General features: G+C 54.3%; 1 protein-coding gene across 4 annotated transcripts in view; it reads left to right on the plus strand.

Annotated features, from left to right (window-relative positions):
• Window positions 1-10,322: 10,322 nt before the first annotated feature.
• ZBTB16 (zinc finger and BTB domain containing 16) overlaps window positions 10,323-26,608 on the plus strand; it is a 54,046-nt gene continuing 37,760 nt past the window's right edge. Inside the window, exons 1-2 of one of the 4 annotated variants that reach the window (XM_050322819.1) lie at window positions 10,323-10,339; window positions 11,030-12,365. In XM_050322819.1, the coding sequence (XP_050178776.1) occupies window positions 11,104-12,365 (1,262 nt within the window). In that variant the 5' untranslated portion in view covers window positions 10,323-10,339; window positions 11,030-11,103. Of the gene's footprint in view, window positions 10,340-10,458; window positions 10,561-10,653; window positions 12,366-26,608 lie in introns of those variants that run through there. The other 3 variants (XM_050322817.1, XM_050322818.1, XM_050322816.1) reach the window with 3 other exon arrangements.

Genomic DNA, 26,608 nt, shown 5'->3' on the forward strand with positions numbered 1-26,608 from the left:
ACAGGTCTTCCAAAATAGCGCTTCTGACACCAGTATATCCTTCTTGTGTTCCTGTGGATTGTGATGTGCTGCACAGCAGGAATATTTGGTGTCCTGCATCCCTGCTTGCAGCTTTAAAAGGTTCTGTGCAGGGGCAGCAGCTCCACACCAGGATGCACAGGTGGTACCTTGGTGTCTCTGCAGGTGCAAGTCACCCAAGGGCATTCTGGGCTGCAGGGGCTCTCATTGTCACCCTCACAGTCTGTTGCAGTGCCAAGGATTCTGTTAGGTCAGAAGAGCTCTCCACTCTCTAAGGCCGAGGGAGCCAAAGCAAGTTTAACTTTGTTTTTAAGTTTGCTCCTGCAGCTCTGCCCCTGGGAGCTGCAAGGCAGCACCAGCACCAGCACTTTCTGCTGCACTGGCTCACCGTGATGTGGGAGCAGCAGTTATTAGGTTGGTCATGGAGAGAAATACTGGTGACAGTTCATAATTGTGGCTTTTTTACCCTGCTTTGCCCACAGCCAGCTTGGCTGGTAGGTGGAGAGGCTGGGAAAGGGTTGTTTCCCAGAAGAAAGAGATGGCAGGAGAGATGACAAGTCATAGTGAGGAGGAGGAGGGTGATCATGATGCTCCCACTCACTTGGTTCCAGTACCTCTTCAGAATGGCATCCCCTCAACTTCTGGAGAGCCAAGTTCCCCAGCAAGGGTTAACTGAGTGTATAAAATTGATTGCGATTTTAGTAATTCAGTATAATCACAGTCTACCAGCAGGTTGCTTTTCCAGCAGGAGGGTTTGGAATTATTTTCTGGAGTTTGCAATATAGAACTTAAATTAAGCCTCAGAAGTCAGAGGAGCTCTGCTGCATCTCTAATGTGGTGCTAAATTCTCAGCAGCACATTCCCTGTATTAAAGCCTTTGCTGGCAATTAGGTTCATTAACTATCACAATACCTTATTTATTACTCGGCATGCCATATGGTTTCCCAGCTAAAGAATGGCACCCGTTCTAGCACAGACCATTTGGCATCATAAAAATGTTAACAAATAATGTTATGGCTCTCAAGGGCAAAAGGGCTCGCTGGGCTGCAGGTCTGCACGGCAGGAGAGAATATGAAAACATTTTTCTTCTATGGCAAAATAAAGAATTCCTCGAGACAGAAGTATTCAAAGAATATCCCGCTTGCATCACGCAAATGGGAGTTTTATACATGCCCATAATGGTTCTGTCAATATTTGCAGCAGGCAGCGTGCTCACTCATCTCCTTTCCTTCCCCCTGCTCCCTCCGAGCACGGATGGTGTTGAAGCACTGACAGGAAGGACACACCTCCATCTAATCGTGCCATGTTTATGCCTCTTGATTTTTATTTCTTCTGATGGCACTGGCTCTCTGGTATCTGCAGCTCTTGGGGACAGGATTAATTATCCAGGACCGTCCTTTATTACCATCCAAACTTCATCCCTGCAGAAGCAGCACTGGGCACTTCACTGAGGCATGCAGCGTGCCGGAGAGTGAACACAGCATCACTTCCTAAAGAGTGGGGGTATAAATATATATATGTGTGAGTGTAAGGGGTGAAGCTGCACCAGTGCACACAGCTAACTGGGAGCCCGATGATGGAGCACGAAGTGAGGTGTTCTGACTCTGAAAAGGGCAAAATCTCAGTTGCAGTTAGTTCAGTGCTTTTCAGAGGAGATCAGGACCTGCTACAGCCCAGGCTGCGAGTGTTATGCAGGGTATGCTGTACTTGGTTCCTATTTTCAGCAGGATTAGGATTACGAGAGCGAGGGACAGCATTTCAGGTCACAGGGACTCAGGTTGTCTCCTCTCAGGTACTGTGTGGCCAACACATAAGGAAAAGGTACTTCTCCATTCCTGCTCTGTGAGTGGATTCCCCTGGAATAAACATGTCAAAAGGAGGATTCTGGTAAAGTGTAACTTAAATCAGAGTAGTACTGAAAGCACAGATTAAACCAGAATTTGTGATCCTGTTATAGTATCCCGTGACTACCTCTGAATTTCCAGAAATGGGTCAGAAAGCCGGGTTTGAGACACACGCAACACTGCTGCTGAATTTCCTGGGTGATGTTCACTTGATGTCTTGTTGAGATGCTCTCCTGGATCCTGCTCCTTGCTGATTCCCTGCTCAGCTTTCTGATTTGCAAGAAGACAATTCTTTCAGCATGTGAGCTGAGGCTCCTGCATGCAGGTGGGTCTGTACATGGCCAGCTGTGGCAGCACAGTGCCAGCTCCCCAGTTCCCCTGCCAAGAGTCCAGTGGGTCAGGACTTGATGCCCTCCTGCTGAGAGCAGCCAGTGGCAAGGCTGGGGCAGCTTGGTGCCCCAGGATGTGGGGTAGGATGCTCTTAGATAACTGCCATGGCAATGGCCACTTCAAAAATGCTTTGATGTACAGGGCAGCTGCTCTTCCTGTGGGCAGTGGCAGCAGTGAGGTGCTTGGCCAGCACTGGGCTCAACCTGTGTGCAGTGACTGCAGCAGCTTCACCATGCTCTGCTCTGTCGGTGCCCAATCCAGAGCTGCCTGTGTCCTGCTGGAACTGCCCATCCCAGGGAGGGATGTGACAGAGAGCTGTATTGCTACAAAACTCACAGGCTTTTATGCCAGCAAGGATTATTTCTCATCACCTCAGCTGAACTCTCAAGCAATGTGGGTGAAGTATTCCACCTGCCAGTTCTCACAGCACTGCTTCACGCTGGGAATGAAGCCATTTCTTTGGGAGCCCCCACGTGTTGTTTTTTATTGCAGTGGATGGCACACAGCACCGCAGGCAGAGCCTGGTCCTGAGAATGGCAGTATTCCATAGGAGGATGAATGTGGTCAAAGATGAAGCTCTGTGCCCCCAGACAGTCACTGGCCTTTTGCTGGCCTTTTGCTGGCCTCTGTGCCCCTCTCCAGAGGCTGCCATCCATCACCTTTAGGTTTTTCCTATTCTGTGTCACCCTCCCTTCAGCTAATTACTTTTTTCATGAAAAAAGTTATAATTTGTTTTTCTGCACCTTTGGATCCCTTGAAGAGATGTTTCAAAATGTGCCCCCTCTGGGGGCCTCTGGGTCTGGGATATTTCCCCCCATCCCCCTTTGCTGTTTCCACACTCTGTCAGTCTCTTTGCACAGCCCCAGGGGCCCTCGGCCATCTAGTGATGACATACCCCAGTTCTGTAGGGAGCACGTTGATGCCAGCTCTCCAACACTGAGCCTTTCGTGGAGAACTCATTGTGAGTGGAGAACTGTTTCCCAGATGACAGGCAGAAATGGAATTTGAGTTCATTTGTGGTGGAATTGGCATTTCCCAGCTGAAGGATGGAGCACCTAAGGCAGCAGAAGCAGTGGAAAAGAGGCACGTGGGTGAGAACCAGCAGGCTGGGTTCCAAAGGAAATTAATACCTGGAGAGGAGCTGGGTGGTGGTGAAAGCAGCTGCACCCCCAGTGACAGCCATGTCACACGCTGTGCTGCCTCCCCCCGTTCGCATCCCTGGCCTCTGGGACACGTGGAGCCTCTGGCCCTGGGCAGATAGGTCTTATCCAGGAACGGCTTTGCAGGAGTGTTTACTTTCATTCCTGGGAGGCTGATCGAGCCGTTCCAGCCGGGAATGTGCCCTGGCCAAAGGTGGACCCTGCCAAGCTCCCTTCAGCATGAACATTGCACGGTCCAAGGGCACCAGAGCCCCCACAGTGCTCACCTCCCTCTCCCAGCGCCGACCCCGCTCACAGCTGGGATGTGAAGCCTGTGGACATGGGACTCATGGCAATAGATGCGTGTGCTGTGACCGAGCCGGATCATGACGATTCCTGCCGACCTTTGGGAAGGATTCATAAATTCTGCCCTGAAAGGGCAGTTTGTGAGCTGCCTTGCTGCTCCAATGTTATCTGAGGATTCGCTCACTGAGGAATCTGTGACCAGATAAGATACCGGGGGTTTATTGTATCTTCTGGCAATTATTAAGAAAATAGAATCAGTTAATATCTAACCTTGAACCTAGACCAAAATGTTTGGCCTCAGACTTCATTCTGCCTCTCTTGTACATTCTGGAGTTGTACATTTTAGAAGGCTGTTAGGAATGATAGAAGAGATGAACAGGAATTTAATCTGAGCCTAAAATACCATCATTATGCAGCTCAAGCATCTCAGAAACGAGGTCTTTGCCATGTGTGATTCAGCCACTCGATCTTTTTGTCCTGGTGCAAGAAAGGCAAGGAGGAGGAGCCCCTTTGGCAGAAGTTTCCCCAGCTGTGAAGGCATTTTTTGTGACTATTTAATGCATAGATATGTTAAGAGCAGGGAAGGGAGGGGGGAAGAGTGTGGGCTTTTGTTTGCCCTGTCAGAAGCAGTAATGTGTTCTCTGTGCACACACACAGAGTACATAAATACATATAAATATCCTCTCCCTTGGAAAGGGGAGCAGATGACTATGCAGCTGGAAAAGGAACATGGAGCACTGCACTTGATAGAGAGGGAAGATGGAATTAGGGCTGAAGGTGTTTGTTGGGTGACTGGGATCCAGGACGTGGCTCGCTCCCTCCACTAAATGAACTTGAGCATCGCGAGGGCACAGAAACCAGCTGCTTCCAGTGGGACCAAAGATGCTGCTTGTGGTCCTGCATGACTTACTGGTTTTAAACCACAAAGTCATTCCAGGCTCTTGCAAACAATCCTGTTAAAGGCAGGGAGAGGTATAAGCAATATGTTAATGATATGCTGATCTCGTGCTCAGAAAAGCATGTGATGGGTACTTAACTCTCCTGGAATTCTTGTTAGTGTCTGAACTTGGGCATGATTCTCCTGGAGAAAGAGCAGCCCTGGGTGGAGGTGCAGCCCAGTGCCCGCTTCTGGGGGACCAGCCACTATGAATGGTGTCTGGAAGCACTGAGACCAGCTCTGTCCCCAGCACTGCATCCATCCTGAGGACAGCCAAAACCAAAGGGAGATGGAGGGAAAGTAGGATCAAACCAGGACACAGTCCCTCACTAGAGCAGCCCCTGTTTTGGGAGGCAGAGCAAGCCCCTGGCAGTTCTTTGCTGAGGCCCCAGTGTAGATTCTGCTCTATTTAGAGGATTTTTTTCCTGGGATGAACTTTACCAAGTATGCGTCTAGCCTCCCCAGTACTGTACAGTCAGGGCTGACATTTAAAGCCTCAGCACATCTCTTTCCTTGTCCCATGCAGGATGTCAATTATGCCAGGTTAAGAGAAGGGGGAAGAGGAAAAATAGTTACACAGTGAATTAAAAAAGGCCAACCCCTCTCCTGCTTATTAGGGCTTCAAAAGTTGCTACCTCTGGCTCAAGCTCTCTTGAATACGTACAAAGGGTAACTCTAAAAATAGGTCCTGTACTAATGGTTGGGTCACAGCCTGCTAGAAAGAGACATTTTTATTTAATTACAAGCCCGGCAGTGTGTTTCTGGGGGGAAATACATAAACACAGCACTCAAAGCCCGGCTGTAAAGTTTGTGCTCCTTCGCTGAGTCACTGTGGCTAAATTCCCCTTTGTGTGGGGGATTTAGGGGAGGAATGTGGGAAGGCTGGCCCAGGCTGCTGCCCTCCTGAGTCACCGCTCTGCTCATCCTCCAGCCCTGGCAGGCTCAGGGCCCTAAGCCACTAATTAGCCTCATTGTCTTAGGGCTGGAGCATCTGTAACCTGGCAGGGGGGAGGATGGAGGGACACGCTCCTGGAAGCCCATGAGCAGCACGTATCGCCTTGCACTCGTGTTCTGTGCGTCACAGCCCACCTCTCAACAATCCCACTGTGATGCTAATCTGCTCCTTGCATGGGACAGCATCAATTCCCTCATCCCTACAAGTGAGCAAAGTTGTAACTCAGAGCAGTGCCTAAGAGCAGGAAGGATTTTAGTGCCCCCCCATGTGTTGCTCGGATGCTGTATGCCTGCTTTAAAGAAAAAAAGAGACAAAAGGGATTTTGGGGCTGGGGAGCTGCCGGTTGCTCACGGGTGCCAGTGTGCAGCAGCTTCACTGGGAGCTGCACGGATGTGCACAGTGACACGCTGGCTGCTCGCTCACGTGGTGGTGACACGGTGACTCTCGTCGCTGGTGTCGTGCCTCTGTCGCGTGCTGGAGCGTGGCCAGGTGGCATCCCGCACACAGCCAGGGCCGGGAGGTTGGAGGGAAAAGGCAGGCACCGGGGGAAGTGTGGACAAGGGTTTCTGCAGGGTGACAGCCCACATGTGGCCAGTCAGTTCTGTGTGAACTATCAGGCTGCACATGTTCCCCTTTTCCATGACAGCGGGTGGCCCCTGTGCAGCCCCGGTGGGGCTAGGTATAGCTGACCTCCAGCAGCAACTTTGGGATCAACCACAATGTGGGTAACCAATGTCCCACCGCCCCACGCCACAGCCCCCAACCCAGCTGCATCCTTGCCGTGACTCTCAGGTTCCCTTTGTGCAGCGCACAGGGGCACAATGAGGGGCCTGTTCCCAGCCCCTCCGCTCCCCCAGGCCGCCACAATGCGCGCTGGTCCGGTGTCCGCACGCTCAGACGGAACCCGGTGCTAATCAATGGAGTTCAGAGGAAGCTTAATGCGCCGTGGCTGCATGCTGGAGCAGCCTTCCCGGGGCTTCACCCTCCCCCTTGCAAACAGCTTTGTGCATTTAGGCTTTTTTTTTTTTTTTTTTTTAAGTAAAGTCTAACACATTTAATCATCTTTTCATAAGCTGTCAGCTTGCCGTGCGCCAGAGCAGAGCAGCGCGCTCGGCCCTGGCTCCCAGCAAAGCAAATGCGCCGGAGAAATCCTGGTCCAGGGAGTGTGCACATTAGGGCTCAGGAGCTGTGAACTTCCCTCAGGGTCTGGGGTGAGATCAAAAACCAGTTTTTGAAAGTCGTGGATTTTTGACTGAAGTTCAAACAGATCTCGTTTTGCACAGCATCCCTGCTCCAGTGTTTTGTAATTCAGCTCTGCACCAAGGCTGGAAAACTCCAAATACACCAACTATTCCTGGAAAAATGTGCAAATAGCAGCATGAGAATGTGCCTGTCCCCTATCCTGTGCACAGCTGGTTCTCTGCAGCAGAGGGAAGAACAGGTCCAGGAGGCAGAGCTGGGGTGGGGGGCAATCAAAGTCAGGGCCCACCAAGCTGAAGAAGTGGGAGCCATGCTGTTGCATCTCTTTCTGGGGTAGGGAACAGGGCATGATGAGTCTAATGACACTGGAGGAATGTGGGTGAGGGAAAAGGGCATTTGCCCAGGGAGAGGGGTAGGAGCACCTGTTCTGGGGGTGATGGAAAGGAGCTGCTCCTCTTCCCTTCCAATTCATACAGGGTGGGTGAGACCTTCTGGCTGAAGTTGTCTCCCATGTTTTTCTTGGCACTAAGCATCCTGAACAAAGAATTTCCCTTCTTACTGTAATTTTTGAAGCTGGTCTGTTTTCCTCTCCTCTCCATGTACCTACACATGTCCTGGAGGAGTATCCTGATGCTGCTCTTGCTGTTGTCTCTTGAAATACTTACAGGCTGCTGCTTTGCTTGATCCATGCTTTGTGGAGCTTTTCTTCACACAGGCCCAGTGCTGCTCACCAGGGTATTTCCACTGGGAAAGCAAACGTTTGAGTCTCCCTGTCCAAAATAACTGACGGGTTGGGGGTTAGAAGGGGATCCTAAGGGATCCCTTGGTTTCCTGGGAAGGATGTCCATGCTTCACCTGGTCCTCATACGGGAAGCCCTTCCCGAGGAGCCACCGACTCAGGGGTTTATTGCTGGAGGTTAATAATAATCGCACCAGGCAGCACATCATTGCCCCGTATCTGGTTGAGAGATTTACAAGTGAAACTCGTGGCAGAGGAAGAAATTGCCTCAATCACTCGGAGTAATGGCACATGGAGAGGCACTTGGGCGTGACTGCTACTTAACACGGAGCCCAGCTTGGCTTCATTTAGCTGCTGGTGCCTTTCTAATAAACACGTTACACTACAAGGTGGGGATTAAGAACAGAAAAGTAAATAAATTGGAAACTGATGGGGAGAGATGGGAGGGAAATGGAAGGTACCAGCAGGGAGCAACAAGGAATTGACTCCCACTCCAGAGCAAGGGGAAATGACCCCGAAGGCCATAGCTGTGGTTTCCCAGGTATCTCCATGGGCCTCACCCAGGGGCCACAGGTGCTAGGCAGCCCCATAGCTGCCCCCCTACCCTGCAGACCTGCTCATTCCTCAAGGTCACAGGGCTGGCAGCCTGCTGCAGCTTCAATACCCAATCCCAGGGATGATTTTCTTTCCCTTCTCAGGGCACTAAGGAAAGCAGTTGCTTCTGCTTCTCCTCTTAGGCTGGTGGATGTGTCCAGATGAGTCCTTGCCTTCCAGATCAAGGCACCTGATATGTATGAGGTGATGGGCACCTCAGCTGAGGCTTCACAGGGAGAAGTTCGTGTTTCTGTAGTGTTTTCCCTGCACAGCACCTGGGGGGATTGCTGGGGAAAGGGAGGTGATGCTCAAGGTCACGGAAAAGAGGCTTGGACTTCTTCACATCTTAATGTGCATTACAGTCACTCTGCCTCCTTCCAGGAAGGCATCTCCCAGCTCCATGTGTGCACAGGGTGTGAGGGACAGAAAGAGTTTGGGAGAAAACAGGGCTCAAGTGGAAAAATGCTCTGGCCACAGTTGTTAACCCAGCTCATCGTCTTGCCTTGCCTCTGGAAGCCAAACCACCCTCCTGTGCAGCCCTTCCGCTCTTAAGGGAGGTTCCCAAAGGCACTGGCACTCTCTGCCCATAATGCTGACACTATGGATGCCAGGAGGGTTTGGACACCCACTGCCAGGGCATGTGGGGTTTCCCTGCTCGAGGTTGCCAGGCCAGTTGGTGCCTTTGGGGAGAGGTGGCTGTGGGAAGCAGGTCTCTTAAACAATTCAGTAGCTTTTACTATATGTATTAGAGGAGCAATAATAAGTGCAATGCACCAGTTGACAGGAAGGACTGGGGGGTTAATTTTCAGGATGCTGCCTGGGAATTTAGCCATGGGATTTCCATTACTGCTAATGGGACTCACGCAGCTTAATTTCATGTGAGCTACACTAAAAATGTACACTTAACCACCTGCAAAATTTCAGTCCTGAAATCAAGCCTTTTAAAAGTTAGAGGAGGGTAAACAAACACCTGAAACCACAATGTCTCACTACTTCCCCCTCTTAGCCATTCAAATTTTAAAGTCTGGGAGAGGGAGGAACTCAAGCAGTCTGAGGCAATTAAAAACCCCATCCAACAGGCACGCTGGCTGCCTGCGCACTGCGTCCTCACTCTGTGCCAATTACAACAACAGAGTTATAACCCCCGAAAAAATAGGGGTAACTGATGCCTCACCCTTAACTATAGTACGGTGAGCGCGATGTTATCGTATGCATCTAATAACCCACGCAGCGCTGCCGTGCATCGTGAGGCCTCCGTTATTAGGCTGTTCTCGTTAAATGACTGCTATCATCTGGTCCCAAAGTACATTAAATCCCATTATAATTATAAACACACTTTCCCATAACGTTCTCCTTAGATTACATTTGCGCTGCTTTACCCCAAGGGTATCTTTGTACTAATGCCGTCCGTGTTTGTTGTTTTAGCTGACGATGCCGGGCCCTGCGCTGTGGTGTGCCATGGGTGGTGTGGGGAGGGAGGGAGGGAGAGAGAAAAGGAGGGAGAGCTCTCTGTGGCTTGCACCCTGCCATGCCCTGAGGATGATACAGGTCTTTGGGTTCACCGAGTGTGAACACCAGCAAGGAGCCAGGGTGCACACACCTCTCTGGTCGAGGATGCTCGGGGTGCAGCTCCTTCGGCTCGTGGCCCGTGTCTCGTGCCACTGCCTTGTGCTGTTGTTGGAATCACGGTGCTGCCGGTGTCTCCCTGCTGTGTTTCACTCCCTGTCCGAAGCCACCATGGCCGATCATTGCGCAGACTCGCACGGCCCGTCCCGGGGCGCGGGCACCCTGCGCGTCCCTACGTACAAAAGGCGCCGGTGAGGGTCGGCATTTCGTCGGCGGGAAATCAGCTTCGTCGGGGCGAGGCGCGCTCGGTGTCACATCGTGTCACACCCCGCTCGGTTCCCGGCCGGAACGCATGGCCGGACCCCGAGCTGCGCTCTGGGAGCGCGTTTTGCCGTCTCCTCCCCCGGGGCCGGGGGTCCGCCCAGGCGCGACGCGGGGGCGGCTTTGTCTGTGGCGGGCGCGGCGCTGGGCGCAGCCCGTCGGGGCGCGCAGCCCCGCTCGCAGCGGGGCCGGGGGCACGCGCGGCGCTCCCCGGGGCCGCTCCGCGGGGCCGCGAGGCTTCCGGGTGCCGGGCTCCCGCCGCCGCCTCCGGCTCCTCCATGTTTGTTGTCGGCAGCGCTGTCCAGCCGCTCCCGCTCCGCTCCCCGCAAGGTGCGGGGCTGCGCGGGGCGGGGCCGGGCGGGGGCGCCCGCACTCAGCCCGGCGCGGCGCGGGGGCGCGGGGCGCGGGCGGTGGGTGGGTGGGGGCGGCCTGACGCGGGCGCGGGGCGGCCCGTGGGCCGGCGCCGCCGTGATTTGCTGCGCGGCGCGGCGAGCGGCGGCGGCGGCGATGAGAGCGGGCAGTGCGAACTGCCGGAGCAGCCGCCGGCCGCCGTGAGTGCGGGCGAGGGGGGGCGGCACCGGGACCCCCCGCCCCGGGACCCCCCCCCCGCCGCGGGGCCGGGGCTCTGCCGCTTCGCCGCGCACCTGATGGGGCCGCGCTACCGGCAGGACGGGGCGGCCGGAGCGGGAGCCGGGCGGTGGCGGGGGATGCGCTCCTTCCCGTCTCTTCCCTTCTCCGGGCGGCGGCGGCGGGGACGCGGCTCCGGCGGCCGCGGCTCCGCCGAGCAGCGCAGAAAGTTTCGGGCGAGTCGCTGCTGGGCTGCGGGCTAACTTCCCTCTCCTCCCCGCTCCCTTTTCCTCCCTGCTCTCTTCTCCCTATTTCCTCTCCCTTCTCCCTCCCGGCTTTCCTCTTTTTCCCCCCTTTCTATCTTTTTTTCTCCTTTCTCTCTCTTTCCCCCCTTCCCTCCCTGCTCCCCCTTCCCGCTCCACTCCTCTCCCCCTCCGCCTTTTGTTTTCACAGATAGTCGGCACACAAAGCTGGTCCCAGATTTGAGCGACGGCGAGACACCCTGATGTGCGAGCCTGGGGCGCACCATGGATCTGACTAAGATGGGGCTGATCCAGCTGCAGAACCCTTGCCACCCCACCGGGCTGCTGCACAAAGCCAACCAGATGCGCCTGGCGGGGACGCTGTGTGACGTGGTCATCATGGTGGACAGCCAGGAGTTCCATGCACACCGGACCGTGCTGGCCTGCACCAGCAAGATGTTTGAGATCCTCTTCCACCGCAACAGCCAGCACTACACCCTGGACTTCCTCTCGCCAAAGACGTTCCAGCAGATCCTGGAGTACGCATACACCGCTACCCTGCAGGCCAAGGTCGAAGACCTGGATGACCTGCTCTATGCCGCCGAGATCCTGGAAATTGAGTACCTGGAGGAGCAGTGCCTGAAGATCCTGGAGACCATCCAGGCCTCTGAGGACAACGATGCTGAGGTCTCCATGACTGACGGAGGTGCCACCGCCGAAGAAGAGGAGGAGAGGAAGTCGAGGTACATCAAGGGCCTCTTCATCTCCAAGCCCACTGGTGAGCAGGCTGGCTATGCTGGCGCGACCGGCCAGAGCCTCCCGGCAGCCACAGCAGAGCAGAGCCCCTCTGCCTCTGTGTCCTACTGCTCCCTCTCTGCCATGAGCCCCACCAAGGCAGCGGTGGACAGCTTGATGACCATTGGGCAGTCGCTGCTGCAGGGCACCCTGCCGCCCAGTGCCCCTGATGACTCTCACCCCACCACCGCCCGCCGCCTCCCTGGCCTTGCAGAGGTCAAAACCGAAGCGATGCAGGTGGATGAGGCCTCCAGTCATGACAGCCCCCGGACAGCTGAGCCTGGTGCCTCCAGTGGGGAGAAGCCTGATGAGAAGGGCAAGGAAGGGCCTGGCACCCCAACCCGCAGCAGCGTCATCACCAGCGCCCGAGAACTGCACTATGCCCGTGAGGAGGGCGCCGAGCCGCCCCCTGAACCTGGTCAGGGGCTGCCACTGGGGCCAGAGCCATCCACTGCCACCCCAGGCGAGAAGCCCCTGGGCATCTACTCGCTGCTGCCGAACCACAAGACTGAGCCAGTGCTCGGCGTGCCGCCTGCCGTAGCGTCCGCCCTGCACGTGCAGCCAGCCCTGGCTGTCTCCATGGACTTCAGTGCCTATGGGGGGCTGTTGCCCCAGGGCTTCATCCAGCGGGAGCTGTTCAGCAAGCTGGGGGAGCTGGCAGCTGGCATGAAGACGGAGAGCAGAACCCTGGGTGAGCAGTGCAGCGTGTGCGGGGCAGAGCTGCCAGACAACGAGACCCTCGAGCAGCACAGGTGAGTGCCGAGGCCGTGCTGTGGTATGCTGCACCGGGCACCCGGATCTTGCCAGAGGATTTCAGTTTCTGGCTGGGCGTTCTGTGTGTGCTGGTGCAAAGTTTCTGCCGTGTACCCTAAAACCAGGCTGTGGAATAGTGTGCTCAGAGGAATGGCTCTTGCAACTCCCCTAGGTCTGGCAACTGTACCAGAAGGTTCCTTCCAGTGAGTGCTTTGCTGGGGAGGACAGACTGGATGGGGCTGGGGCCGTCGGTGTTTCCCACTAGCACAGACCCCATCAGTTTCCCTGGTTGGCATTCCCAAGCAGCTCACAGTTACCACCCTTTGAGTTCAGAGATCTGCATGCAGAGGGATGCTGTGGGGTCAGGCAGCTCTTGCCCACCCTTTACTGAGAGCTAGTCCCTCCTGTGCCAGTGGCTGGGCACACCAGTGCAGGCAGCAGTGGCACTTAGGCTTCCACCTTGTAGTGACTTGCCAGCCCAGGGGGTTTTGTACCGCTCGACTTCCCGATTTATGAAACATTTGCACTTTGTGCAAAGTGGCACGACAGTCAGGCTGGGTGATGCCGGGGCGAGCACAGAGGCTCAGGCAACTGCAGAGCCGCGGGTCTGTGCCTGCGGGAATGGGTGCAGGACTGAACTTCCAACGCCTGTGGATACAGTTTTGGGGCTCCTGCACTCAGGGTAGGGGCGATCTGTGTGCTCACTTCCCAGCCCTGCACCCCGGGGACCTGCTGCAGGGTGGGAGTGTGGTGGTGGTTACTGACACGTGAGTTCGGTGCTCTGCTGTTTTACCGCCTCCTGGTCGCGGCTCGGGAACCAGAGCTCGTTTTCCGATTTGTCTGGGGAATGGGGGACCACGTTAATTACCACGCCGAAATCGGCTTCGCCGGTCAAATCCCATGGCTCCGGACGTGCTTTGGCGAGCACTGTGCTGGCCCGAAGCGTGGCTGCAGCCCCACGGCAGGACGGCAGCGTCCTGCCTGGGGAAGGCAGCACCGGCGCGGTGCCGGAGCTTATCCCTGCCTCCCCGGGCAGTGCACTCTGACAGATTTTTAGTGAATCAACAGGTTAATTAGTTCTGATGCACACAAGGCGCTTCAGGGCCGGTAGCCGTGCCGGCACGCGCCTCTGGCAGGGCAGCCCGTGCTGCCGGTGCTCGCCGCCCGCCAGCGGTGCGGGATGAGCCGGTGCCGGGTGCCGGAGCAGCGGGATGAGCCGGTGCCGGGTGCCGGAGCAGCGGGATGAGCCGGTGCCGGGTGCCGGAGCAGCGGCTTCCCGCACGCTCAGCCCGCGAACGCTCCCGGTGCAGGCGGCAGCTGCCGTGCCGGGATCCCCAGCCCCGCGCGGGTCTGCGAGCGTCGGCAGCATCGCCCCTCGCTGTGCCGCACGGACCCTGCCGGGACAGCCTTCGCCCCTCGCAGGATCCCCGGCTCCGTGTGGGTGCACACCCGCTTTCGGCTTTGTTCCCCCTCTCGCGAGCGGCGGAGCTGGGGCTGGCGCTGGTTACGTGCCCGAAGCTGCCTCGGCCGTGCGGTGATGCAGACCGAACGTCACCGGGAGAGCTGCAGTGAGGGCTCAGGGAGAATTTTAACGTGCCTTTTTGCCACGGTCTCGAGCCTCTCCCTTTCCCCCTCCAAGCCCAGAGCAGCGAGTGCTGCGGCCGCAGGAGAGGGCGATGCTGGGGCTGCCCGGAGGCTCCTTTCGCCGGCGGTGGATGTGTCCGGAAGGAGGGAAGGCTGGGCGGTCAGATCCTTCTCCGCGCAGTCGGGAGATGGGAGAGCGTGACCCAGCTGTCCAGCACGACAGCCCCTATTTCACAGTGCCTTCCTGGACTCGGCTTGTTTTGACAGCCGTGGCTTCAGCCGTAACTTATTTCTCACTTATTCATGATCCTTATCGGGAAGCTGGGCACACACCATGCTCCGAGGGGCTCGGGGTCTGCCCGGAGCACGGAGCTCAGCACTGGCTCCTGCCAGAGGAACCTTGAAGGCAATTGCTTAAGCCAGTGCCAAACTCTGTTTGCCTGTTCTTGCTTTCAGACCAATTACCTGGCACTGACAAACTTTGCAGGGTGAGCCAAATCCTTTGAGCCGCGTTTAAACTGATCTGTTAGACCGTCCATGTTGAAAGGCATTCGGCAACAGTCCAATGAACTCACCCCCCGCCTCCTCAAGTCTAAATCCCAGGTGGTTTGTGTGTAGTTAGGGTCTCATGTGGCTTTTTTATAGTGTTTGCTTTCTAATACATCGTGAGAATTACCACTGGGGAAGGATTTGTGGGATCCTATTGTATTCGTGGAGCTGTTAACCAGCATCTGCGCTGGATTGGGATCTGCAGCTCTCTGCCGGAGCAGCTCTGGTGCCAGCTGCACTGTGCTGGCAGTGGGCTCCTCCTGGTGCATGGAGGGTCTGGGGAATCTGTGTCCCACACCGGGCTCTGGACACCAACTCCTTGAGAAATCCGGTGGTGGGGGCAGGATGTGCCGGGGGCACCGGGGTGTCGCTTGTTGGCTTTCGCTGACCTCTTTCTGCCGTGTAGTCGCTGCTGTGGTTTTGCTTTCCGACCCTGATGTGAGCGTGGAGGTACCTGACCAGAGCTGTTCCCAGCTGCGGTGAGCTGGGGGCTGGGAGCAGCTTGTGGGGAGGGGGTACCCTTCTGTTCTGTGGGGTGCTAGGCTGCCCAGCGTGGCAGCTTCCACCCAGCAGGTGAGAGAGCCCAAAGCCACCCAGTGCCAGCTTTCCACAGGGAGCTCCATGAGCTGGTGTGTGCCGAGCCTGTTTACAGCACACAGGCAGTCCATGCATATGGTGGGGCTGTTTGTTTACACACACACATGCCTATAGAACTGTAAATATATATGTTTATAGTCTTGGAGCTTTCTGAGTGTTGTTTCTGTTTTCATTAGTATGGGAAGCATGTGCAGAAAAAGGAGAGCAGAGGGTTGGCCTGGCCTTGGCAAGCACAGGGGGCCACTGGCCCTTGGTGACAGACAGTGCCCTAGTGACAGTCATCTACCCCGGCCCCGTGTGCAGCTCCTCAGCCTCGTGGCAGCATCATTGGTGCTGTGTCATACCCAAGAGTGCTGAACTGTGACCTTTTGGTGGCCGAGTGGCCACAAGCCTCGGCACTAGCTCTGATCAGGTTTTTTGGGTCCCTGAACCCGGCGGCTGCTGCTTGATCCATTTTTTAATCCTTTACCAAGCTTATGATTTTGACTAATTGAGTGTAGATTGAGTCGGCGAGTCTTTAATTTTTTTTATAAAAGATTTCCTTCTGGGTTCAGCGAAGTTCAAACTTAATCTAATGTTAGTATCGATCGTTGCTTCTAATTGCAGACAAAAAAGCCATAGTTCAGCAGCCCTTTTTGGGGTTGTTTTGTGAAGGAAAACCTCCGAGCTGTGAGGTGAGAGCCGTGCTGAGCTGCCAGCAGAGCCTGGCATAATTTGTCACTGGGAAGTTAAATACCCTAACATTTTTTTAAAAATTAAACCATGTCTTTTATGAAATGATAGTGACTGGAAAGGCTGCAGGTGGGGATGCGCTTCTGTATGGTTCATTTGTGGCACAGCCGAGCATCCCAACTGGTGCTGCTCAGGAATTCACCCTCCACAGCCGTGTGGCTGCTGGCAGCGCTCGCCACGTGTGTCGGTGTGAGATGGAGATACTGGCCTGGAAAACGAAAGTGCTTCGTGCTGGTGGTGTCCTGAGACCAGTGGAGGCCAGCGGTGGGTGAATGCTCCCTGTATGGTGGGTTTGGGTGGAAGGTGCTCCTACTTGGGAATACAGCAGCTTCCCATGGGGATCCAGCCTTTGGGTCTTCCTCTGCCAGCCCCACTCCCCCGTCTCCGCCTGGATTAGCTGAGCGTTGTACTGCTAATGCCATTAGGCACGTTGGCACTGCTCGGCATGTCACAGTGAGAAACAGATGCAGCGTACCATTAAAGCAATAAACGTGATAAATCGGATCCCAAGTGCTTTGTGAGATGTTATTAGTGTTAATTTTGGTAGCCGAATACAGTAGTAGGTTTTTATTTTATTTTAAGCATTCAGCAATTTATGTTCCGCTGCAGTGGAAACTTTAGGAAATGGAGAAAAAATGGAAAGCAAGGCGGGGAGGGAAGGAAAAGCCAAGGCAGCAGCCCCCCAAACTCTGACCGTGATTACTTCCAGAGTCCGAGGACGACCTGGCAGCTCTTGTTTCTTGCTGATGGGCCTTATTAGCGGCACCTGGCATCATAAGGGGCTAATGGAAACCAGCGTTCCTGGCTGCCGGGCCGCAGCGCGGGGCGGCCGGGCGAGGAAGCTCTTATTAGCTTTATGGGCAGGGGGACGTGCCCCGCTCAGGAAATGAATGTTGCAGCTAAGGTCCACGGCGCTGACCCCGAGCGTGTAACCTGTGAGCGCCGGCCGAGACCCTGCGCAGGATGCTTGGGATTTCGGGGGCTCTCTGGTTCTTGTCATGGGCAGAGGGGGAATATGGCGTGGTATGTTGCAGCCTTGAACTTTTGATTTATTCAGTGGGGGACTTAACCATTTCCATGCCCAGCTCCAAGTGCAGAGGGGGAAAAGCCCCCTTCAGCTCTCACGTTATTCCATCCATTATTGTGCATCAGTTATGCGTGTGCTGCATTAGAAAGCAAAGCTCTGAGGTTCCCACCAGTAAACACCTATTTCTGTTTATTTATTTATGCCTGCCTGGTGCATGAAACCTGCCCTGCTGAGGACACTTGGGTGGCTTTTCCCCAGAGAACTGGCTGGTGCTGCAGCAGCTCGGTGAGATTTGCAGAACCTCCTCAGTCCCCGTTACACCTCGCAGAATGTTATTGGTTAAAATGTCTTTTTGGCTGTGCAGAGGGCCCCTCAGAGAGCTTGTGATGGTTCAGGGATGATGCTGTCCACCCTTTCTTCCTTTCCCCGTGGAGCATGGGAGTGGTGTAGAGCAGCCCGGGCTGTTGGTGACAGAGCATTCCCACAGCTTTCCCCACTTCTACGGGGTGTTGGCTCTTTAGTTATATTGGTGTGTAAATCTGTTTTCCTTGGATGGAGTAAAATGATCTGCATTTTCCTTTTTGCCTGCAATTAGCAAGATTTTTCTTTTACTCCCCCCCTCCCCACCCCTTGACAGCTTCAAGAGAGGCTTTAAATGAGTAATTACTAAATATTTCCCGGCAGCCAAACACGGGGCCATGGCATCTCCTGTTGCAAAAGTGAAAAATATTTCTGTTTGCAGTTAATTTTAGTGGCAGGCAGATCATGTTAACTGGGTGTAATTGCTTCCAGATATGGCAGAGGGTTTTGTGTGTTGGGATGAAGGGTCTGGTAAGTGCTCACTTCCTGTGTAAATTAGCCTATTCCATTCATTCCTTCTCTCCCAGCAGTCCTGGCTTGTGTCACTCTGCCGGCAAGGGGTTCTTCCCCCTGGCCTGGCTCAGCGCTTTATGGTGGGATCAGTCCTTCACGGGACATCACTCCCTCCTTCGTGGGGAGGGCTATGCATCCTGCTCTGCTGCTGGTGCCCTGGGCAGAGTTTGGCATGTGCCCCAGCCCTGGTAGGGACTTGGTACAGTGATGGGTACCAGCTGAAACAGGGAGGGAATTTCAAACAGGATGAATTCCTATAACATGAGCAACAGGAAAAGGTTTGTGCATCCTTTGGAATAAATGCAGACACAGCAGGGGAGTCTGCGTGTGGCCAGACACCTTTTAATATGAGCTCATGAGCTCCCAGTGCAGTCGTGACATCTGCTCTTGTTCCTGCTCAGGCCCAGTTGCCCAGACCTGCTGTGGGGCATTCAGGTGCATCACCTGCGTATCTATTCTGGATAATCTTTATCCAGGCTGAGGCGTGCCTGAACCACTTGGTTTCAGTTGGAACACACTGGTTTGCACTGGCACTGCTTTGGGTAACTTCTGTGCTGACAGGAGAGCAACAGGTACCTTTGGGAGGGTACAAGTGCTGTTGGACCACATGATTCACAAAGAAGGTGGATTTCTCTTTTGGGGAAGAGCATGCACTGCCTTGGTCTCTCTGCAGCTGAAGGAGGGATCATCACCCTAAAATTCAGGTTGCGGGAGCGAGCCTTTGCGGCGCAGGCTCACGCGCTGGCTGGGGGCCAGGGCCGCCCGGATCATTTTCGCTGTAGTGTTCTTAACTGATTTTAAGTAGATTATGGTTGGATACGTGCCCTGCCGTGCTGGTTCAGGTTTCCATTGGCCTTCGTTGTCTCATTGCTGTTTTATTGGCGTGCTGTTTAGCAAACAAGCCGGCAGTGTGCGATTGAGGAAACGCTTCTTCACGTAGGCACGAGCGCTGCAAGAGCCTGGCTAGAGCCGCCTGCCCGCCATAAATCAGCGTTAAACACCCTGCTTTGTTACCGGTGTCAGCGCGGGAGATGGGCTGGTTATCGGCGTGTATCAGCCGGGCTGATAACCCCGTGCTCTGTTTAGTGCTGCTCGAGGAGCAGCTGCCTCGCTGCAGCGGCAGAGTGATGGGGGAGCACGCTGGATGCCGGCATGGGCGACGTTGTGGTGCTTGCCTTGTGTGCTGCAGAGGGGACCTGTGCACCCCCTTTTTGAAAAAATACACCTCCATCCATCTGCAAATGTAACTTGTGGTGGGGAGGAAGATGCCTGTGCTCACCTTGGTGACCTATAAAGAAGGGAAACACCGACTGAGCAGAAAAACAAAGAGAAACTTGAAAAATCCCACAGCCCCGAGCACCAGACCAGTTCCATCACTGGTGGAGGGCTTCAAAAAACATGTAGAGGTGGCACCTGGGGACATATTTTAGTGGTGGGTTTGGCACTGCTGAGGGAATGGTTGGACTCAATGCTGTCGAACATCTTTCCCAAGCTTGGTGCTTCCCAAACACCAAGCCTACCAGAGTTCAAGGAGCATTTGGACAATAGTTTCAGGCATGTGCTGGTATTTTCGGGGCTTTCATGTGCAGGGCCAGGAGTCACTTTAATGATCCTTGTGGGTTCCTTCCAGCTCAGGGTATTCTATGATTCTATAATTTCTGTACCAGGTACTGCACCAGTTACAACCCACGTGCTGTTTGCCACTCCATCACAACTTCTAGAATTGCTTTTATCCTCTTGCCACTGAGTTTGGGGATAGTGCTGGGCTCCACATGCTTTGCCCTTGGTCGCCTTCCCTTGTTCTTCTCTCCACACATTATTTATAGTAAATCATATTAGAAAGGAGCACTAAGGAGGAAGCATGATTCATCCTCCTAGAAACCAGCGCTGACATAAAGGCAAAGCGCTTACTACGTGGTTTTTATTATGGTATTTAGGGGCAGGTTGTACTAATTTTGGCATGCACAGAGTAAACCGGAGAAGGCTATGACTCCAAGAAATTTCATTTCACTGCAGCATAGGCTGCGTGTTTAAAAAACCCAACCAAAACCCCGCTGGCCTTCTTGGAAGGGCATGTGCGTGGCAACACAAGGCTTTTGGGATGACCCGTTGCTTTCCAGATTTCACTGTGTGTCTTTGGCTGTTCTTTTGGCTTCTCAAGACTTTTCTGTGGTGCAGGAGCAGGGACAACTGCAAGCACAGGCATCACCCCTCCCTGTGAGTGTGCTGGGGCACTGGAACAGTAGAAGAGAAGTTGTGGATGCCCCATCCCTGGAAGTGTTCAAGGCCGTGTTAAACAGGGCTTGGAGCAACCTGGTCTAAGTGGAAGGTGTCCTTGTCTGCAGCAGGGAGGTGGAATGAGATGATTTTTAACGTACTCCCCAACCCAAGACATTCTATGATCACAGGTCTGGAATGGGAAGCACAAATTGGTGCAGAAAAGGGCTCCCTGATGAGGGGAAGCAGTGAGGGGATGTGCAGAGGGGATGCCTGGTGCAGAGACCCTGCCAACGGCTCTCAGACCATGCGAATGCGGGCAGGGGCTGGCTGCCGGCAGCGCAGGCAGCGCTGGTGACAGTTCTCTTATCTCAGCTGGGCACGGGCTGCGGTCACAGCCGGCTGTGCCGTGCACACAAACGGCCTTTGCGTGGGAGAGATAAGGCGCCGGCTTTGTGCAGTGCCCACGCATCACCGGCCCCTTGCCAGCCCCCCTGCGCCCGTGCCGCACGGCACCGGCGTGGCACTGGCACACGGTCCCACTTACACCGTGCCGTGGTCAGCCGGATCGTGGGTCACGGTGCCACATGGATCACAGCACTGGGGCGGGGACCCTCTGCCAGCGGCACATGGCATGGGGTGGCCAGAGTGCAGCAGGGCACCGCTGGCTCACGCACCAGGGCCCCTTTCTACGAAACAGCGCAGCGCTCGGAACCGAAACCCTCCCTCTGTACCTCCCTCCCTCCGGGGCGTTCTGCTATTTTTACCAGGAACGTGGTGATTTCCTCTTCTCTTTTTACCTTCCCCCTGTTCGTAGAAAAGATACCCGAGCACTGAGTGTGGGGCAGGGTGCTTCTGCGAATAAGAGCAGTGACCAGAGGTACCTGTCGCACGCAAAGCTTCTTTAGGTAGCTCTGCCTGCGCTGCCCTTCCCTGGGGGGGCTGTGGAGGGGGCCCCCACTGCTGCCCTGCCTCCCTGGGGTGCTCAGAGCCTGGTTCACGCTTCTCTTGCACGTGGCTTGCCTTGGTGGGAACCAGTGGTGTGCTATGAATTGGTAGAAAGCCCCCTTCCCTCCAGCAGGAATCACCTCAGGAACATTTTAATTTGGATGAAAATATTTCCAATGGAAAAAAGTGAAAAGCAATGGTTTTTCTCTTCCCAGGTCCCCAACTTCCCATGCTTTTGGGTGAAGGATGGGGAAATACCATCCTGGCTTTACTGTGTCTTCCCTGTCCTTTCAGTTCACTGTCATGCTGGTTGAAGGGCAGCATTTGGTTTGGGTTTTGGGGGGGAATTTGGGCTTTGCATTGCTGGGAACTGTGGGGAAGATCACATATAGGGCAGGTGCCGTGGTGGGAACCGGGCCACCGGCAGCTCCCAGCCCACAGGGTGCTGAGTCAGCAGTACCCAAGAGTGGGACAGCACCAGGGCTGCCGGGGGATGGCCCCAGCCCTGCCTGGGGGATGCCTCCAGCCCAGCCCTGCCCACAGAGCTGGGGAGGGGCACTGGGATCTCAGGATGCAGATGCAAGCGCTTGTATTGATTTCTGGCTTCTCTGACCCTTTAGCTGGAGGCAGCTCTTCCCTCAGCATCCAACCAAACGTAACTTAAAGCAGTGCAGAAATGTTTATCACCCTTCCTTTGCAGCAGTGAGCGCTGGCCAATGCATTATTTAGCAGGGTGGGAGCTGTGGTGGACTGCCCTGGAGCAGGGGCTGTGACCACCCAGCACATGTGTGGGGGGAGCTGGGGGCTCTGGTGGGTTGTGTGCTGAGGATGTGGGTGGGCATCATTGGGAGGAGAGCTCACATTTTGGCCCTTGCTGTGGGAGAGGGACCCGTCCAGCTGTGCCCAGCGAGAAGATGGGAGGAGGATGGTAAAAGAAGGGACCTTGAGGTTGGGGGGCTGAGCAGGGTGTCACAGAGATGTGCGTCTCCCAAGGATGGTACTTGGGATGCTTTTCTCCTTATCCCATAGTGCTGGTGCCACATGGCAGAGTCCACTCTGCTGGCCACACACCACGGGCTTGGCTGCTGCCGGCACGGGCAGCTGTGCCGCATCCTCCTCCGACTGGAGGTGGAGAGCAGCTCGCTCCCTGATTAGCACCTTTGTTGCTAAGTGAACAAAACGTCCCTGCATGGCCAGCTTCCTGCCAGTGATCCGTGTGTTGAGGAAGGGCCCTTCCATCGCCACCTCGTACAGTGCTGCGGTGCGCGGCCGTGGGGACCGATGTGTCAGAGCCAGGCTGCTCCGGGGACCGTGTGCTCCAGGGACCGTGGCTCTGCTGTCCCACGTGCCCCTGGCCAGCCTGACGTGCCACCTCAGCAAAGCGGTGATGTCCCGTGTGCCCACGCAGGCCGTCCTCCAGGTGCCATCGCTGTCACCTGTTGTGCCGAGGGTCGCTGCTGAGGCAGCTCTTCTGTTCCGGTCTCTGGTGCGTGTTTTTTCAATTACCTCTGGTCACCTCTCGCACGGCGCCTGCACTGGCGGGCAGGGTCAGACATGAGTTAGCTGCAAGTGTCACCGTGATAAAGGGAATAATTGTGTCGTCTTCGGAGGGACAGTAACGATGGATGTTAATGCCTGTGGAGCGACAGCCCACGGCAGCGCTCATTAAACAAGGCTCCATTTGGATTGCCAAATCCCTTTGATTCTTCCTGCATCGTCTTCTGCCACATCCTGGCTCCACATCCCGGCATCGGGGTTTTATTATTTTATAGGTGGTGTAATGTTCAGGCTGTGCTGTCTGGCAGTGGCTGGTGTGCTCTCACCACCATCCTCCTCCTCCTCAGGGTGCTCTTCAGCAGCAAACAGGGAACCATTGCGTGACTGGAGCATGCGGGGGCTCCTGGCCTCTGGAGGTGTTTTGGAGCTAGAATATCCCATGTTTAGGTGTATGTGTGTTCAAAAATACATAATATTTGTGCTAATGAGTGATGGTTTTGTCACCTTTGGGTCTGTTGCTGATCACATTCCCCTGTGTGTATAAACTTTGCCTTTTCGTTAGTAAATAATGCCATGGAAATGAGGATGAAAAGCACCGTGACTGTCTGGGCACAGAGATGGGGCTGTCCCTGTGCTGCTGCCTGTCCTGGGCTGGCTCTGGAGCAGCCAGGCAGCCTTGAAAGGGTCTGTGGAGCAAGCTGCCCACCGAAAGGACCAGCTGGGGAGTGGGAACAGTGCCGAGAATCATTTTCACCCAAGAAATTATTGTTCTTGCAAGAGCAGATTTGAAATCTATTTGACTTTTCAGCACCCTGTACCCCTTTAAATGTTTCCAGTGTATTCTGGCTGATGGGTTACCTTTTCTTTCCCCTTGGGCTATAATTAGTGTCCTTTACACAGAATTGCCTTAGAATTGGATTTGAAGAAGATAAGAATCAAATTACCACTATTTATCTTGTAAATTCCAAAAGATCTACTGAGAGGCACTGTACAAGGGGGATTTTTAAAATATTGTGCTCTGAAATCACCAACCTCCTGCGGGTCCCAGGATTCCCTCGAGGGTCATATCTGCAAAATGCCCTTGGATGCAGGACAGGGCCAGAGGGAGACAGGATGGTTCCTTCCTGGTTGGGGACTAGGGCAGGTAGGTGCAGGTGGGTGACTGGATCAGGGTGGCAGCGTTATCTCAGGCTGGGCTTTGGTCTTGAATTTCATGGTCCAGATAGGCTGGAGAGGAAAAACCTTTGAAATGCCGCTTCTCTCCTGCTTTTCCACGCTCTCATCTGGGGTCAGTCCACACTCCACCAGATGGCTCTCAGAAGAGGAGGCAAGTTGAGCACCAGAAATGGATGGAGGTAATTTTGGTGGGCTCTGTTTTGACAGAAATTAGGCATCTGAATTTAAATGAAGGAGATGGAGAGCCTGGGCAGCTGAGACTGTATTTTCATAGTGTAAACAGTTGCAGAAGAAGATTAATGGCATCTGTGTAAACACTCTGTTGCAGTGGTGAGGGGGTGAGGTTTTTTTAATAGTTAGAAAATACTAAGTATTGCTGGAAGCAAGAGACACTGTACCTCCCTCCTGCTCACACCTTCCACCTCCCCGTCCGTCCCACAGTAAATATTCCAGCCGCTCTCAGCCCTGCTCTCCCTTCTTGCAGTAAATTACATATTAAAGTAGCCTGGTAACTGAGCACTGGTTGCTGCGCGATAAGCTCCGGGAAATCGATATGTTTGCCATGTGCCTGCTTGTTTATGACACCTGCCTGCCGAGCAGTTGAGCAATGCTCCGCGGGCCGGGCTGCGCTCGCGGGAGAGGCTGCAGCAACACTGACAGATTTTTTTGCTCCCTGAGTGAGGTGTTGCCTGGAGCTGCCCTGCAGCATCCTGTCAGGGGGGTAAAATAACAGGAGCGATGATATTTGGTGATGCAGAACATGGGGAGGCAGGAAGGATCACAAAGAGGGTCACACCTTCATCCATCTTTGGGGCTTCTCTCAGCCCCTCCGTGGGTTGCTGCTCTGCTTCTATCTGTCACCTCCATGGGTAGGTGTGGGAGTGGAGCCCAGGAGTTTAAACACTCGTTCTGTGTGCCTGGGCAGGGAGGCAGCTGCCCACACACACAGCACTTTGTCAGTGGGGGTTGGCATCCTCTGAGCCCTGTGCCACACAGTCCAGTGAAGCAGGGACTGTGCATTTGCCAGCGCAATGCGCAGGACCCATTGGCTGTATCCCAGAGTGTGGGGAATGCCCCAACTCCTTAGTCTGTGAGCAACCAACCCCAGCTCAGCTCATGAACTGGGATAACTCTGACCTGGGAAAATCTTCCCCTTGACTTCACAGCCCAAGGGTTTGGGTGCTTTGCCTGCACAATGGCGGGCACCAGCCCATGTTCCCTCTGCTCCCGTGGGTTTTTCAGGTGGGAGCCGGGCATTTTTTTCTGAAATCTCAAGTCAGCAAGCTGCAGTAATTGACCTTTTGACCCAGATATGAAGTTGGGAGGTAAAAGACACAGCTTGCAAGATTTTTATAAAACTGTTGACCTCTCACAAGATTAACTCAGAGATAATAGTAATTATCAACAGCTTATGGTGGGTCCAATCAATGGTGAACTTTACCTCCTGCCTAAAACTGAAGGTCAGTGTTTTACTGCAGCAAAGATAGCTGCCATGGGTTTTCACACCACTACCAGCCAGCAAATGTCACTGTACAGAGGAATTCCCTGAATGGAGTGCATATGGCTCCTGCGGGAAAATGGACCCATGGGATAGCTCAGTGCAGTGCCCAAGCATGGGCTTTGGCGAAGCTCAATGCTGTACCTGAGCTTCAGCACAGCTCAGATGGCCTCCCTGGCACTGTGCTGGCACACCAGGACAGTGGCTCCCTTGGGATGCTCAGGTCGGGGGAGTGGGCACAGAGAGGCAGAACCCTGCTCCAAAAAGACACTTCCTCTTTAATAGCTTTTGATTGTGTGCTTTCACTTTTTATGTATAAAAGATAGTCCATTTAATTAACTTGAGAATGCAATTTCAAAACTGCTAATGCTTTACACATGACGGCTCTTAAAATACAAGTAATGTTCCAGTACTGCACCGTGCTCCCTCTGCCTCTTGTGCTTTGTTTTGGAGACAAATGTTCCCCCCCCGGCAGCTCCGGATCCTTGAATAGGAATTGAACAGATTTGGGGTGTTTGATCCTGGGTTTGCCTTCTCAGGGGGCCTGGGCTGTCAGGTGCCATTCTCTAGCAATGTCAGTGGTTTCCTGCATGTCTTTGTCTTTCCCTGGATGTCACCTGTTAATCTCCAGCCAACACCACCATGAGCTAGAGCATCTTCTCTCTGGCACTGGCAAGCAGCCTTCATTTCTGTGAGCTTTCCTTGAGTCTTGGGTTTCTCTTTTGTACCTTTTTTTATAGAACTGGTTTATAATGGTTGTGCTTCTGGGAACAGAGCACACCCTTGCCACAACCCCTCACTTGAAATGCCCTTCAGGCCTTTCCAAGTTCCTTACTTTTTACCAGGCATCTTTAAGCTGTCCCAAATGGATAAGGTGGGGGGATGCTTCAAAGGCTGTCTAAGTGGATGCAGCACGGTCAGTCTAGGTGGCTTATCCAAAACCTGTGCACCCTTGCTGGTGTGAGACCCCAGGGTACTCTGGCCAAGACCCTCACCCAGTGCACAGATGAGCCCCAGAGCCAACTCCTCTGACTTCCCTCCCTGTCAAGTGGGGTTGCAGGCAGCTCTAGGGAACCCCCTGTTTTCCCCTCCCAAATGCCTTTCCCCCAGCCTGGCGCAGGGAAAACGGGTGGGAACCTGGAGGTGAATCGCTGGATTTGTTAAAAACCTGCACGCACCAACTCCCCCTTTTATTTTTTTCTCCTTTTTTTTTTTGTAGCATAGAAACATCTCTTTGTGGCAGAAGGCTGGGAGGGTTTGAATGCCACATCCCAGCGTAGGAGGCTGACTGGGACCATACGGCTTTATCATTCATTAATTCCTGTGCTCATTCATCCCCCTATTTAAACTTCTCTGTAAAGACGGGAGCTACAGATGGTCTTTTGGTACCCGCTTTAACCGACAGCCCTCAGCCCCGACAAAGGGGTACAGAGGGAGCAGCAGAGTGTACAAAATATTTCCAACCATTAGAAATCGAGGTCTCATTCACCAGCGGCTCCTGTTTTGAAAGCGAATTTATGCAAGCGTCGTAACCCCCAGGCAGG

The sequence above is a fragment of the Myiozetetes cayanensis genome, unplaced genomic scaffold (assembly GCF_022539395.1).
Source record: "Myiozetetes cayanensis isolate MyiCay16 unplaced genomic scaffold, myiCay2020 scf29, whole genome shotgun sequence".
NCBI classification, from domain to species: domain Eukaryota; kingdom Metazoa; phylum Chordata; class Aves; order Passeriformes; family Tyrannidae; genus Myiozetetes; species Myiozetetes cayanensis.